Source organism: Meleagris gallopavo, chromosome 2, assembly GCF_905368555.1.
Source record: "Meleagris gallopavo chromosome 2, MGAL_WU_HG_1.1, whole genome shotgun sequence".
Lineage (NCBI taxonomy): Eukaryota > Metazoa > Chordata > Aves > Galliformes > Phasianidae > Meleagris > Meleagris gallopavo.
The window spans coordinates 21,879,534-21,894,827 of record NC_139405.1 but is presented as its reverse complement, the minus strand read 5'-3'; the positions used below and the strand labels follow the sequence as shown (position 1 = coordinate 21,894,827).

General features: G+C 41.8%; 1 protein-coding gene across 1 annotated transcript in view; it reads right to left on the bottom strand.

Moving 5' to 3' along the window:
• Nucleotides 1–1,702: 1,702 nt before the first annotated feature.
• The window catches only part of KCNH1 (potassium voltage-gated channel subfamily H member 1), a 180,833-nt gene continuing 167,241 nt past the window's right edge, over nt 1,703–15,294 (bottom strand). Inside the window, exon 11 of the mRNA XM_085219311.1 lies at nt 1,703–8,503. Within this exon, the coding sequence (XP_085075437.1) occupies nt 7,655–8,503 (849 nt within the window). The 3' untranslated portion in view covers nt 1,703–7,654. The remainder of the gene's footprint in view (nt 8,504–15,294) is intronic.

Genomic DNA, 15,294 nt, shown 5'->3' with positions numbered 1-15,294 from the left:
AAGAGCTCCGTGTATCAGGACATGCTGGGGGACACCCATCTAGAAAGCAGCCTGGCAAAAAAGACCTGGAGGTCCTGGTGACCACAGAGTTGAACACGAGCCATCAGTGCGCCTTGCCACTAAGAAGGATAATGGTGTTCTTGGCTGCATTAGGCAAAGCATTGCCAGCAGGTCAAGAGAAGTGCTCCCTCCTCTCTACTCAGTATTGGAAAGGCCACACCTCAGATACTGCATCCAGTTCTGGACCCAACAAATACAAAACAGGTACAGACATACTGGAGAATATAAAATATGTCTACTTACCTTTGATCGAGGGACTGCAGTTCTTCCCTGATGAAGGGACTGGGGCCTCTCAGCTGGGAGAGAAGGCTCAGAGGAACACAATCAGTGCATCATCAATTGCTCCTAGAGGGAATGGGCAAAGAGGACAGAGCCAGGTTCTTCTCTCTGATGCCCAGTGCCAGGCAGCAGTTCCCTCTGAACACCAGAAAACACCTCAGTGCTTCATAGGTGCCAGAGCACTAGCACAAGCTGCCCAGAGGCTGTGAAGCCTTCTCCGTGGAGATATTCAGAAGCTGCCCAGACAGCCTGCTCTGAATGTCTCCACACCAGCAGGGGCTGGGCTACAAAAATCCCAAGATCCCCACCAGCCTCAGCTGTGGTGCTGTGATTATGCCCAGGTGCAGTGAACGAGGTGCAGGACTGGGCTGGGGCCCAGGCCTGCCCTGCTCAGCACCTGGGCCCACCAGGCTGGGGCTGAGTCAGAAAGTGAACCTTCCCACTTGAACACACAAATTAGGGCAAAATTGCTCTCTGTATTAAGTCAAGCTCACAATACCACCAGGGAGGCTGCTGAGAATGTGCAAGGAGCCTGAACAAAGAGTAAAACGGTGAGTTCAGAGAATGGGAACAACAGCTTTTGGAGACCTCAAAATAAAATTTAAAGTACCTACCTTCACTCTAGAAATTTTCCCTGTTCTAGCAATTACGGGGAACGCATAATAACTTTAGAGAAAATAAAGCAGAGGCTTTCACACTGGTCACTGAGCAATATCAACAACTGAAGGTCCTGTCAGAGTGCACTCTGCAGAGGATGCAGAAACGATGGTAAAAATAGCTCCTCCTTGAGCTCCTTGGCTGCTCCTGGTACAGTTTAGCCTCAGCTCTGCAGCCTGAAAGCTTACGTCTTATTGCTGTCCTTTTGAAGATTAGGTTCCCAATCTCATGAAGCGTGAGGAGGCAACAGGCTAAGATCATGCTTTGGAGTACGAAGCCCAAACACGGCTGCAAAGTTCTCAGGCTGAAGTCCTGAAGAGTAAAACTTTATATTCACGTTCAGATCGGTTGCTGGCTTACAGGAGCAGTGATTTTAGTATGGATTTGCAGACAGCTGGTCCGGATTGGAGTCCACTGTACTTCACAGAACACCTGTATCTACTTTATGGCAGCCCTGCACATGTAAATCATGGTTGTACTGACACACACAGAAGGCAGAAGTCTGAGGAAACAACCTGAGCTGTTCACAAGTGAAATGGTAATATCAAACTTTTCTATCAACAGCGCTCTGGGTACAGAACAGCAGCAACAAAATGGCAAGCCAAAATTCTAGAGAGTAACTTAAAATCTCCTTGTTACTCTTAAAGTACATATTCAACCCATTAAAAAGCACACCAAAGCAATTATAATGTATAAAATAGTTTATTACTATAATAAATAAAATTAAACTTTTTTTTTACAAATATTATTTGTGCTTGTTTAAAAATGTTTAACAGGGATATCATTAATGTAGGTGGCTGCATTTGTAACTGAAACATTCCAAAACAGTGTGTATGTGCACACACACTGTCTATCTACTGGCAGCTGCTTTGCTGACCACAAAAATAGTATCTACTCGTTCTCTTTGTCTGACCATGCTTCATTGAACAAAGTGACAAATGCAAAGAAAAAGAAACAGGAATATTTGGTGGATTTTGGAAAGGATAAAACCAAGTGAAATACATTTAAAAGCTCCAAAGCGACTGCATTAACTGCATATCAATAAAGTGTCCATGCAGTGGTGGCTAAATACCGAAACGCGGACAGGTTTCCAACAGATGTACAAATATTGATTGTATGTAAGTACAATAATCTAACACATTCATTAGAAAACTTCATATTTCTTTATATAGCAGTTCATCCTGATACAAGATTATTGAATGTCTCTCATCTACAGCTAAAAGGATTCTTTTTCTATGTCAGTGGTCACACGTTCAGTGGGAGGAAAGGAAAAAGACATCCGCCTTTCAGAACAGCGAGTGAAAACCTCAAACTGCTTTGCTGACATCAGGCATTTAAATCCAGTTATGGAGATGTTCTAGGATTACACATCAAATATGTTTACACGACATCAACAATCGGAACAAATTACAGCTGCAGGTAAATTCACAGTAGCATTGCTGCACTGTAAAAAAACTCTTCGAAACAAACACTTTCGTGATAGGTCGGGCTTGGATCCCCAGTAACACAGAAGTGTTCAGACAATAATTATGTCTCTGTTTTGGAAAGGGAGAAGACTATTGGAGTAATTTATTATCCTAATAAGAAGGCATTAAGTGGAGAAATAAGCGTGATTACCAACAAGTGATTTCGATTAGATTTAGAAAGCTAATCAAAGTGCTTTATCTTTAGGCAACATTGTAAATACTACAGAACGTGAAGAAGGAAAGAGAATGGAATCACAGTTTGAAATGTTTCACTTATGAAAGGGTCTTAAGGCTAAACGTTGGCTATCTCTTATTGCAAAAAGCATTATTTTTATTTAGTTGAATCAATGCTTGCCACAACAATGTGGTCAAAATATGTCAGATTAGAGGATACAGTAATCTACTGTACTACACCTCACATTTCTGGAGCTTCCCCTGCCCGGGTCTCTCTCTAAAAGGTTTGTCTTAATTAATCAGAAATGCGGCTGAAACACAGACATTGTTATTGCCAATACACACACAGGAGACTACGGAGAAAGGAAGAATTAAGTAGATGCTCTTCACCACCTAAGACCAGGCTGAGAAAGCAGAAGTGCAGTGACCAAGTGTCGTGTGTGAAGAAGGACAGGCTCAGCACCTTGAGACAGCCCCAGTGCCAGGAAAAAGAAACCTGCCTATTTCACAGTCTCTCCTGCAGGAAAAGCCAGGAGAGGCAATACCAGGGCACCTTGGCTTCAGAGGTACTGTAAGCAAGCAAGAAACAGTGGCTTACGAGCTATTTTCCCACCAGCTATGATACAGCATTTTTCGAATTTCACATACATTTCTGGTTCCTGACTAACAGCACCTGCCAGATCTGTCAGTCACAATATCAGCCAAACTAACTGTACAAAGCTGAGACCTGCTAGAGAAACCAGAAGATATGGCCTGAAAGTTCAACATTTAACAAACAAGATACTAGCTAGCACATTCAGTGGGTAGCTAACGGGAAGATTTCAGTTCCCTTCTCGAACTGTAATCATTAAATGAAGGATGTGCTTTTACATAACAAAAATGCAATCCATATTATCTATTGTCTACACACAGATACTATATATACATGTGTATGTACACGCAACTGCACAAGCGTAGTCATACACATTGCTGTTTACATAGCAAAGACAAATCGTAGTAAATTCTTTCACAGACTGTGATTGAAAAAATATCACCAGATATTCACAGTAAATATCTTGTTCAGTTCATTAAAGTGAAGTACTGTAGAAGCAGAACATCACCTTCGAAGCTGCTAAACAGGGTGTTCGCTGGGATTCAGAGCAGCACTGTGAAAGAGATTTAAAGCAAGAATGGTGTTTGTAAAAGTATACAGGTAATACCAGACAGAAGTCAATGTAGCTGAACACGGAAGGGATGAGGGTTGGATTTTGCTTTTTAAATCCTGTGCTGCATATTGGTATTCTGGTTAAATATGAACTTCTACAAGCTCCCTTTGTAACAACTCCGAGCCCCGGCTCTTTCTCTGAACTACCAGCTTTTGACTGAAATCTCATTCCACCATAGGATAAAAATGGGACACAATCTCTTGTTTATTAACACGGGTTGTTTAGCAGGTAGTTAAGTGGCACATTCTCTGCCAGAACACAGAATGTAAACCGCTTCCTTGTTAAGGGGCAGAATCTCATGTTCAGAGGTCATCCATTTCTAAGATGAAAAGTAATTTAAGTGAAAAGGTTTACCCAACACAAATAAAAGGAAAAGCTCACAAATAAAATGGAAGAATAAGTAACAATTACCGTGGATATGCACACCACCCAGCCTTAGGCATCCAAGTTTAAGGCTCAATGGAGAAAGACAGATTTGCAACATAGCTGCTTTCAGCCACTCCCTAAATGAACCTCTCTTCATCTGATGAGCCTGGGCAATACACTACAGGTCCAAACTAGGGGTCAAAGGAGTCCCATAGCAGACAAGGTTTCTCTCATTTAACGCTAAGTAGCTCAGGGAATTCAAAGACCAAAGCTCATCCTAAATATTGTATTTTTTCAGATTCTTTCGCAACACATAGTGGTTACTAAGGGATGATGCAGTCTTTTACAACTACCTTTAGTACCTGCCAGTTCATGAAATCATAATAAAATGGGTCTGATTTGTTAGAGCTGTGCAAATCTCAGTGACATTGCCCACTTCAGTGCTGACCTGGAGCAGATGCCTTGAAGGTGTCATTGGAAGGAGTACAGTTCTTCTGGAATTTCATGACAGAATCAAATTTGGCCATAATCTTCAGTGACATTACATTTTAAGTGTAATTCCAGAGTATATTACAATCTTTGAAAGCTATACGAGTGGATTATAACTGACTTTATAGGCTCTTAAAAAGGCCTCATAAAAGCCTTAAAAATGGACTCTGTGCTTCACCTAGCCCTGGCCATGCAGCACGTACCTGTGTTCCAAACTGAACTAAACTTCAGGCTGCACCTGGAGTACCCTCAGAAATGGGGACTTACGCTCCTGTACTCACGGAACCACATGTGGTGATGCGAATAATTGTAGGGCTTCTAGGATTAACCCTGCCTTGACTCCAGGATTAGGCAATCAACAACACCAGAAAAACCTTAAACACATCCCTGAGGACACATGAAAGATACCACTGAGAAGCATTAACATGGACTCAGCAACAGAGGACTGGGTAACCTGCAACTGTGCATCTAATCCTACATCTGCACTGCAACACTTGAGACGTTAGGCACATACCTGGGGGGCAAAGAACATTTCCCCTCTTATCTGTTTGGGATAAGCTAATTTCCATGTTTATCAGACTGCAGGTAGCTGGCTGCCAGCTGAGTTCAGCAAGACTTCCAGCCTTTCAAACACGTTACAAAGGAAACACAATGCTGATGAGTAATTTGCCTGGATTAGAAAACTGGCACCAAGTGAACTGCTCAAACCCCTCTGCAACTCTGGGGCGCTGATTACAAATGCATGTATACTTGCAAACCTGTAGTTTATTTTTACCTAATTTCACTGCCCAATGAATTTACTGACTGAGGAGTTCGGAGAGGAAAAGCATGTAGTAGTTCCAAACTGAAACTGCTGTTGTATGGATCCCTTATGGAAATGGCATAGCTATTGCAGGTAGCTGTTGCCATTCATAGTGATTAAAGCACCAAACACACAGTGACTTTGGTCAAAAAGAGCTCTCCTCAGTATGCCCCCAGTACATAACGGTAAAAGACACCAGCTTCCACCGGAAAAACCCAAACTTGGAACCAGAAATAAATATAGGAAATGGCACCTCTGTTTCCTCTGTTTCACTGTTTCCTAGCAAGTCACTTCTGTAATGCCTTTTCTTTCTGTAGGGGAAGTAGAAAGTTGCATACAGAATTGATCCAGATGCATTTCAGGAATCCTTCAAGACTTGATTAGAATTTATTATCTGTGGACACTCCTGTACTGAACCAGCATGCGAGACCCTTGAAAGCTAACCCTAAACCAGCTGCAAACTGCAGTGCTGCCCTCACTCAGAGCAGATAAAACAAACTTACTGCCTTCAAGGCTTGAGCTCGTAGCTTTGCATAGCACAGCCCCAATACTGTGTGTGCAGCTTCACCAGTGGGCCTTGCACTTCCCCAAGGATGTATGGCACAGTTCTGCATGGCCCCATGCAAGCATTAGGCCACCAGAAATCCTTCCTAATTGGTCATTTCCCCTCTCTCTTCCTTACTTAACCCAAATCTCATATCTCCTCCAAAAAATTATGTGTTTTTTATTTTTTTTATGTAAATAACTTACTACCATAGAAAAAGAATGAGAATTGCTCCCACAGTGTGTGAGGACCTACTGCCAGTAAGAATGAAAACCTCAAAATTGTTGCACCGTGCTTCTGGACAATAACCTACTGTTAAATAGTGAGCGTACCAGACCAGTGGAGAGGATTTACTGCAGATCTATACCTATGTCCCAAGATATGGAATCTTCTCTGCTACCCTAAAGAATGAATAATGAACAGTCGTTTTGGTAAAGTGCTTCAATCTTCCTCCAAAAAAGTTATGAAAATATAAGTTTTGGAAACATCTCCTTCTTTAAGAAGCAGATCTTCTTGTTTCCTTGCTACAATAGCACTTGTATACAGTAAGCACTGTGTTTCTACCTCCATTTACTTTCTAGATAGATTAGATCAACAATACGTCTGGATATAGAGAAAAATGCCACAATTTAAACTCTCTGAAAGTTCTGTGAAAGCCTTTGGCTACAACAAACATTAGCAAAACAGAAACTTCTGAATAATAATTTAACAAGAATTAAAAGAGCAGATTCATAGCAAAAACAGGACATAATTGCTACAGTATATTTTCACAGGGAGGCAAATCTGCAGAGTGGTTATTGACACCAACACACAACACATTCCGCAATGGGCAGAAAGTGTTCTGCACGTTCTGCAGGTACACGGCACACCCAAACCTCCATCCTCGAGCAGAAATTAAAAACATAGGTAATGTTCTACGATATCTGAGACAGAAGTCAAGATTTTGAAAATCAATATCCTGACTCAAAGAAGGAAAATGTGGATGAACCCATTTACTAACAGACTTGAGGGTTTTTTCGTTTGTTTTTTACATTTTTTCCATCTTTTTAACTGTCCCTTGACTACCCAAAAGTAACTTTGGTATCGAGTAGCACAAATTCTACTCCTCTTTGCTTTATTACACGTATATGAAAATATACTGTGGCATTTAACATGCTGTACAGGTGACTGAGACAGTGACCAGAGCAGCAGCAAAAAAAAATTAAAATGCTGAAAGCACAAGCACCCTGGCCAGTCCTTATTCATATAGGCAAAAACTGAGCTAACTACATAAGGCATGCTCCAAAAACCTAAGAGGTCACCTGGCGCTCACGGGGATGGCATGGCTGCTGCTTTCGGAGCTCTTATTCCAACATCCTGAGGGAGAAAGAGGGAGTGGGGAGAATGGGCACCAATGGAGAAAAGAAAAGCTTTATAAACTGTACCCTTGCTGTCAAAAAGACTTCAGAGCCAGCTGCCATCTTGACATGAGGTTGCAATTCCTGCTACTGTACCTTTTTAGACATAGGGAACATGCTTAGTGAATTGGTCCCTCACTCGTTTCCAAGATTAAATTTAAAATGTTAGGGGGGTGTTCGTTTGATTGATTGACTGTTTTTTATAAAGAAACATCTCAGCTAGCTCCAAACATGTCTTTTTCTGATTCTGGAGACTGGGGCCTTGATATTTCAAACAACTCCTGTGGTGACTGGGAGCTTCTTCTTGAGGTCAATATCCTAAGTATCTCAGCGAGCTGTTTTTCTATATTGGTCATTTTTGTGTTTAAAGCTTTGATGTCCTCTTTCAACTCGTGTTTCACTTCTAGCATGGTAGCCTGAAGAGTCTGTTCTGGGATAGGATAAAAGGAATGCTTGACCTCGGTGAGGACCGGGCTGCGGTCCTGTGGGCTTCTTGTCTCCCCAACATTATCCAAGCGCAAGTCGCTTTTTGTAATGCCACTGTCACAAGAGTCTGTCTTCTTCAGGGTAGCTTCTCCTGAAGCTTTAGTTCTCTCTGGTAACGTCTCCATAGATTCTGCTTTAGAGACTTTATTCCAGTCTTCACCTTTCCCACAAGCCTCTTTGAATTTGGCCCAGCCTTTTCTCCGGGGGTAATCCCCTGATGCTTTACATCCTGTGTACTCTGACGTGGGGGCCTGAAGCTTCGCCTGGTCAGAAGTCCCAGAGGTTGAAGCCGACTGATATGACACGGGGGTCGCGGGGCTCTCCCGTACGGTCACAACGCTGGCTTTGACCACTGAGCGTGCGGAGGAGTGCTCGCCTAGGATGTTGCCCTTCTCCACATCCAGGTCATCTGGATCTCTGCCTCTCTCAGCTGCGAGCCGTGCCTCCTTCTGCTGCCTGAACCTCTGAAACAGTCGGCGGACAGGGTGATCTGGTGGCAAAATCAGGGGAGCTTCATTCTTCCTTTTCATTCTCTCCTCTTCTTCTCGTTTCACATCGCTGATTTTCCGGAATACAATCTACAGGGGGAAAGAGATTTCAACGCTGTCATTAACTGCACATTTGTTAAGGGAGAGGAGTTGTAGAGAAATAATTATTTAAAAGATTTTATTATTACTGACAAATGAATAACCTCTGCGCATTTATAGTAACATTACTGCAGTTCTCAAGTGTCTTATTTTGTGAACGTGGCTTTGTTCATTATTTAAAAGCATACATCATCTGTCTTACAACATCAGAAAGAAAAAGCTCTTCAGTTCCAAGAAGTCAGCAAGGCAGTGCCATTCTAAATGTAATGATCCCAGGAACTTACTTGCTCTGTTTTGTGTCATAAATGATTTCTTATATTTGTTTTTCTGAGTCTGTGGTTGAGCATCAATTTTCTAGAGTTGCAAAGACTGTCTTCCAATCTTACAGCAGCCTTATCCCAGAGCTCACTGGCTATACATCACACAAAAGTTCTGATATTTTAAGGAAGGTTGGCCAGTAATAGGATGAGCACAGCAGAGACGAGTCTGGACTCTCCAAGCAGCAATCTGCAAAGTGCTTCTTGCCATGCGATCCCTCCCACACTCTTTTCTAGAAGCAATGTGCAGATTAGAAACAATGCAAAACTCAAGTTAGTCCCAGTGGTACAAGGACAATGAAGAATGAGCTCTGAGAGATGAGGAAAAGCTGTCCATGGCTGATGACTACAGCAGCTTCTCATTTTATTTTTTCATTTTTATGTGAAAATACACTTTTTTGCATGAAGGAACATTAATTTTCAGTCTGTTCTCTTAATCAAACCTTCCTGAGCCTGTGAGCTAAGCAGTCTAAGGGAGCAGCCTAGGGGTCTTCAGTATTGATTTTTATATTTATATTATTACTGGTGGAATGCTGAAGGTGATCCAGTAAGCAATTTGTTTTGAGGTTTCAGTGCAGAGCATAAAAGATGTAGACCCCACCTTCTACAGAACAGTCACCTGATGTCTTCAGTTGCCTTTGGGAAAACCCACTCTAAATCCTTATGCTCCAGAAATAACTTTCTGATTCAAATCATTACTAGTAAATGTGTAAATAAGCCCACCCCTCCACTGCAGAGAGATTTAAATTAAAACAAACATAATAAGCACTGATTCACTGGCACACACACAGTGCATGTTGCTTCTGACTTCAATGCTTCTTGACAGTTCTGTCATTGTGAAGCAGGGAAAAAACAGGATCTTAACATTGTGTCTTCAGAAAGAGGTTGTCAGACTTGGCAGCATTACCCAGATGCAAAAGAATAAAATTAGCACAAACGATATTTTATTTCCAAGCTGCAATTAGGAAGCTAAATGTAAGATAAGTAAAATGAGTATTTTTTGCAGGAAACTCAGTCTGCAGCAGGCTCAGTATAAGGTGGACAAAGCATAATCCTTAGTAGTGAAAGAATAGCACTTGTGGGAAGGGAGTATCGATACAGTGATCCATGGCTTCCCACATGCTGTCAGTTCTCACTTTAAGTGAAGGAAGAGTGCCAGTCCGAGGCAAGAGCGGCTGCCCTGCATGCACTGGTGGAGACTTGCTGGGTCGGGGGTCAGTCCTGCAGCAGGCCCAGACTGGCTCTGGGCTGCACTAAGCTCCAGCAAAGCATGGCAGCTATAAACCAGGTCAGTTTGTCTTTGCAAACTTCTGCATCCCCAAGCACACCTTCTCCCAGAGCTTGCTTGCTTGGTGCTGCTGTGGACATCTTTGACCTGCACGGTGCCATGGCAGGCAGACACGCAGTTAGCAGGGCCGTTGTCTCTTTGCCCACGAGCATGTTTCTGCATGTGAGCAATCTCAGTCAGACCTATGGATCTGGTTCATGTTTTCCCTAAATGCTCAGAAGGGACGTACATCTGGGTGCTGCAATTGTCACATTACAGAGTCACCAGGAACAGCACCATGGTGCTTGGAAGAGCTGGAGGCTGGACTGCTTCATAGAGTCCTTGTCCAGTTCAAGTCCTGCTCAATGCAGTCTGCTCAGCATTTTGTCTTCTAAGCACTGGATTATCTCTGACTATTGAGTACTGGCTTTTCTAACATAAATGAAGGTGTTATTTGACAGAAGCTGCCCCCACTACTGACCAGTATAGATGAGAAGGCAGTGGATGAAGTTACAAGCAATAACTGCTTAACTCATACTCATACTACCCACTGTGTCCTATACAGCCCATGGCACAAGCTCCATGCTGGAGTACAAGAAAAGCAGATTTACCAGCAAACACAAAAAGGCAAACACTGAGATGTATTGTTGGCAGTTCTCATCATCCTCACAGGCACTGCTGCTTCCTCTACACTGCCTAGGCGAGGCCTGTTGGTTCCAAGCATGGCTGGCTGTTCCACCAGCCTCCTCGTTGAGGGGAGCTCTGCCTCAGGGCCCCGAGCATGCCCACTCCTTTCCTGCAGATCAGGCTGCATCACAGACAGGAGCCTATGTGGAGGGAGCAAGCACATAAAATATTGCATTTGTCTTGGGTAACCGCTAGCATGCTGAGGAGACCCCAAATTTCCATTTTCTACGTGAGGCTTTATACCAGCTACAAGGCAGTACCACACAGCAGCAATCACCTGCATCAATGCAGTCCTCGCATCTCCTGTCCTGTTCAGCATATCTATTTATGCGACAAGTTGTGCTCATGCAGCGCAAATTGAAGCTGTGAACATTTGCTAGGGGACACAGCCTCCAACTCTGGGGTTGGCTGCTTTTACCAAACTCATAAGACACCAGAGAAATACCTGCCAGAATGCAACCTGTCTTTGGGAAGCCCGGGAAAAGCTGTCACTGGTCCCATTTTTGGCAAGCTCCTCAGCAACATGTTTTCTGAAGATAGCTCCATATTTATGGAGCAAAGATTTTATAACCATGCAAAGATCAGCATTAATTGAAAAGACCTTTTCTATAACTGCATTTTGGATTTTTTTTGCTGCAGTCTCACTTAAGGCTAAATACAAATCCTTACACATAAAAAATACAAATAACTACTTTAAAGGGACACTTTTCTTAAAATTCTTGGGGAAAAAGCAATTTTTAAGTGCTAAAAGCTTTAGAAGCATCCAAGATATGCAGAAAATGTGTTTGTTATGCTGACATATATATACCTGCTCCCACAACGAGCCCAACTGCAAAGGAAATGAAAATAGTTTTCATTTGCTACGAGAAAGAGAAGTGTGGACCTACACAGTAGTTTTAATGTAGAATTTGATAGGGCTACAAACTGAGGTTAAATCCCCAAATATGCCGAAGCTCCTAAGACAATTTTAGTTTAATTTCTCTTTATCAATCTTTCCAAGCATTAATTTTTTTCCGGGAAGGAAGAGTGCAGAGGTTATACCCTCAGAATTTCCCAAGCTGCATATTAAACTTCAACCAGTGCAAAATGGTCAACTTCACAAACTATGCACTTCCTCATAACACCATCATCTGCAAGAGCAAAGAGCAAAGCACACAGAATAGTGGGAGCATTTTAGAAGTATGCAAAACCCTAAATATGTTAAAAGAGCCTGAACTGAGATGAACTAACAAAAAAATACAAACACTAGGCATACAAGTGCACCCACCACACTTCCATTCTCAAGACTTTGATAAAAAGATGCTGAATCTTTTAGCTCTACAGGAAGGCCTTCCAGGCTGAAAGTACTGAGGGGATATTAGCCAAGATTTGCAAAATAAAATAATAATAATAATAATAAATAATAATACAGAAAATAGCTATGTTAGGCACAGAATACTGCAAACACCTCATACACATTTGACTGAGATATAACTGAGGCAGTTATGATGACACTGTAACAATTTTATTTTTGAATAATACAATTAGAGAAATGGAGAAATGCACTGATATGTACTAGCACATCCATGCCCCCATATGTGCCATTGATCTACGACAGCATATACTGTGTAGCTGCATTCCTGCCTGTGCATGAGCAGTGTCTGAGGAAGAAAGACAGGATTACATCCAGCATATCTTCCTTTCCTCAGTATTAAATAGTCATGTGCTGAACTCTTCAGTAAGTTTGGGGGATAAGTTCTGTCTCTTTTTATCTTCAAAGAGTTCTCAGGCTGTACGCATAGAATCAATGCCTTTAGAGTTTAAGGTCAATATTTATCCCAAAGTATTAAAAAAAAAAAAATAGGTGAATGTAAATGAATATCTGAACTATCTCTTTGGTTATCAAATGTGGCATGCCCACCAACTATCAGTAGAGGAGGCTCAGAGGCTCATCAGTGGGAGACATCATTGCTCTCTGCTACTGCAAAAGAGGTTGTGGCAAGGTGGGGGTCGGCCTCTTCTTTCAGGTAACAGCGACAGGATGAGAAGAAATGGCCTCAAGTTGCGCCAGAGGAGATTCAGGTTGGATATTAGGAAACATTTCTTCTCAAAAAGATTGGCAATGCATTGGAACAGGCTGCATGGGGAGGTGGCAGAGTCACTATTCCTGGAAGTGTTCAAGAAACACGTAGAAGTGGGACTGAGGGACATGGTCAGTGAGCATGGTGGGGATGAATTCAGGTTGGACTACATGATCTTCGTGGTCTTTTCCAACCTTAATGATTCCATGATTCTATTATTTAGATCTTCCTGGGCTCAGCACTCAAACCCAAGTGCCATTTAAATAACTCAGCATGGGTACTTTGCATTAATAAGATTTTCTTAATTTCTTTATGGTAAGACTAGAAGAAAAGACTGCAGTGGCTTCCAGTGTAAGGCAGGCAAGAAGTTTGCTCTGACAGGACATTCCCCAAAGAGAGTTTTGTAACAAACTAGATTATATCTTGTAGAAAAGCATCCTATTTGATAGCAACAGAGAATCCATCATCACATCTTGATAAAAGATTCCTACGGGTTTTGCTTCAAGGCTGAGATTATCTGACATCAGCGGCAATTCTGTTCCTTCATCCCACACAGTGGTGAACATTTACTTTTAGAAACTAATTCTAGGGTCTTATGTTCAAAAATCTCTGCAGAAGTAGTACAGTTAATCTACCATTGTTTTAAATTTTCAATGTAACATCAAGCTTCTCAATTTTAACACTTCTAATTCATTTGGATTATTTCTGGCCTTCCAACAACTTTCAAAGTCAGTAGTTAAATTCTCCTTCTTGCCCAGAGCTAAAATATATAGTTGATTTGCTTAAGTACAAGGTTCCCTTTCAAAAAATCAAATAAAGCAAATAATCCTGCAATAAGTCTTTCAGCTGTTTCCCTCTGCTGGCTCACTGCTACCTATTACTATTCTCATCTCATTATTTGCATTGACCAGATGTTTCTCTAGAACTATCTAGCGGAGCTTCAAGTTGCTTTTACTGAGCAATAAGGAAAGGAGAAATGGGCACAGGGCTGCTCACTTTGTTTCATGAAGACATTTCAGAGAACCTGTATTAAGTTGGTCATTACAATAGAACACTGCCTTGCGAAAAGATGAAAGCATGACATGCTTAAGAAACAACAGTGCAACCTCAGCACATGCAAATAAAAATAGAATAATTTGAGTGCCTAATTCCATTACACAAAGACTAGGAGGTAAGTGAATAATATGACAGGGGTGTATGGCACAGCGAAAAGAGGAGTAGGCGGGGACTGGATAATAGACAGTGCCTTATTCAATATGAAAACAACAGCAACAAATGACAGTTGTAGGAGTTGCATAAAGAAGACAAGTTCATGGTTCTTCCCCTGAATACAGTAGACATTCTGAATGCAAAAAGTCTGCGTAGATAGAGTAATAGAGCAGGCAAATACTAGGCAGAGAAAGACACTTAGAGCTAGCAACTACACAAAACTAGTAATTTGCTCAGGAAAAATGGTTGGAAGCTGCAAAGGTATTTGTAAGAATTGTCACATACAAATTATGGCTTCCTTAGTTATCCCTAGGCAACCCTAAATAATGACATAAGCCAAATCCAGATCTGCTGCCCTACTACCAAGGAAACATTTCCAATGAAGGTGACAGGAAATACCAGAAAGGCAAACATCAGAAGAAAATATAATAGAGACTCAAAGATGCAAACCTTAAAGATCTGAGCAGACCATTCACCCATTGGAGACAAATGTTTACTTTCATTGCATCTTCTCACTTGCACACTGGACTGACAAATCGACTGGTTTGCAGCACTACATAGATTTCACACAGCTTTGTAGCTTACCCAGGTCTGAATGAAACCACTAAAAATAGCAAGCTGTTTCAGTACAAGAGGGAGACCACCTGGCGCACATGAGGAATTAAGAAGGCCACTGTCTCTACCTGCTACTGTAAGGAACAGCTTACTACCATCTCTGAATATCTGGTAGTCCACTAAGTGCACTAGAACAATGCTGTCAGCAGAACAATAGCAATTCACATCCTTTAACACTCTTCCCTGAACGTATGCACAGTCCCAGGAAAATAACAAACAGAAGGGTGAGACAGAAGTAAAATGTTAGCAACTGTTTTCTTGCTGTTAGCTGATTGTAAATGCAAGCACTGTGACAGCATTGCATGAGACAGTCTTGGAGATCAGGGGGAGCTTCATTTAAAACACATTATGAATGTTGAGCAAATCATATTCTGTCAAATGCTAAAAAAGACCTGCTTGCATTAGAATTGGAAAGGATCTTTCACTCTTCTGCAAAAATACCCCAGTTTCTTTTCAGCTTTGACTTGTGAGAATTTAACCAAGACCCACAGGAGAGGACAGAAATATGGATTTCATCACATGTCAAACCAGACTGTCATTATGGAGTTACTATAATGAGGCTCCTAGCCACAAAGCTGCTGCTATTATTAGCTCTGGAACCTTATTTCTTTCCACCTCTATAGCATG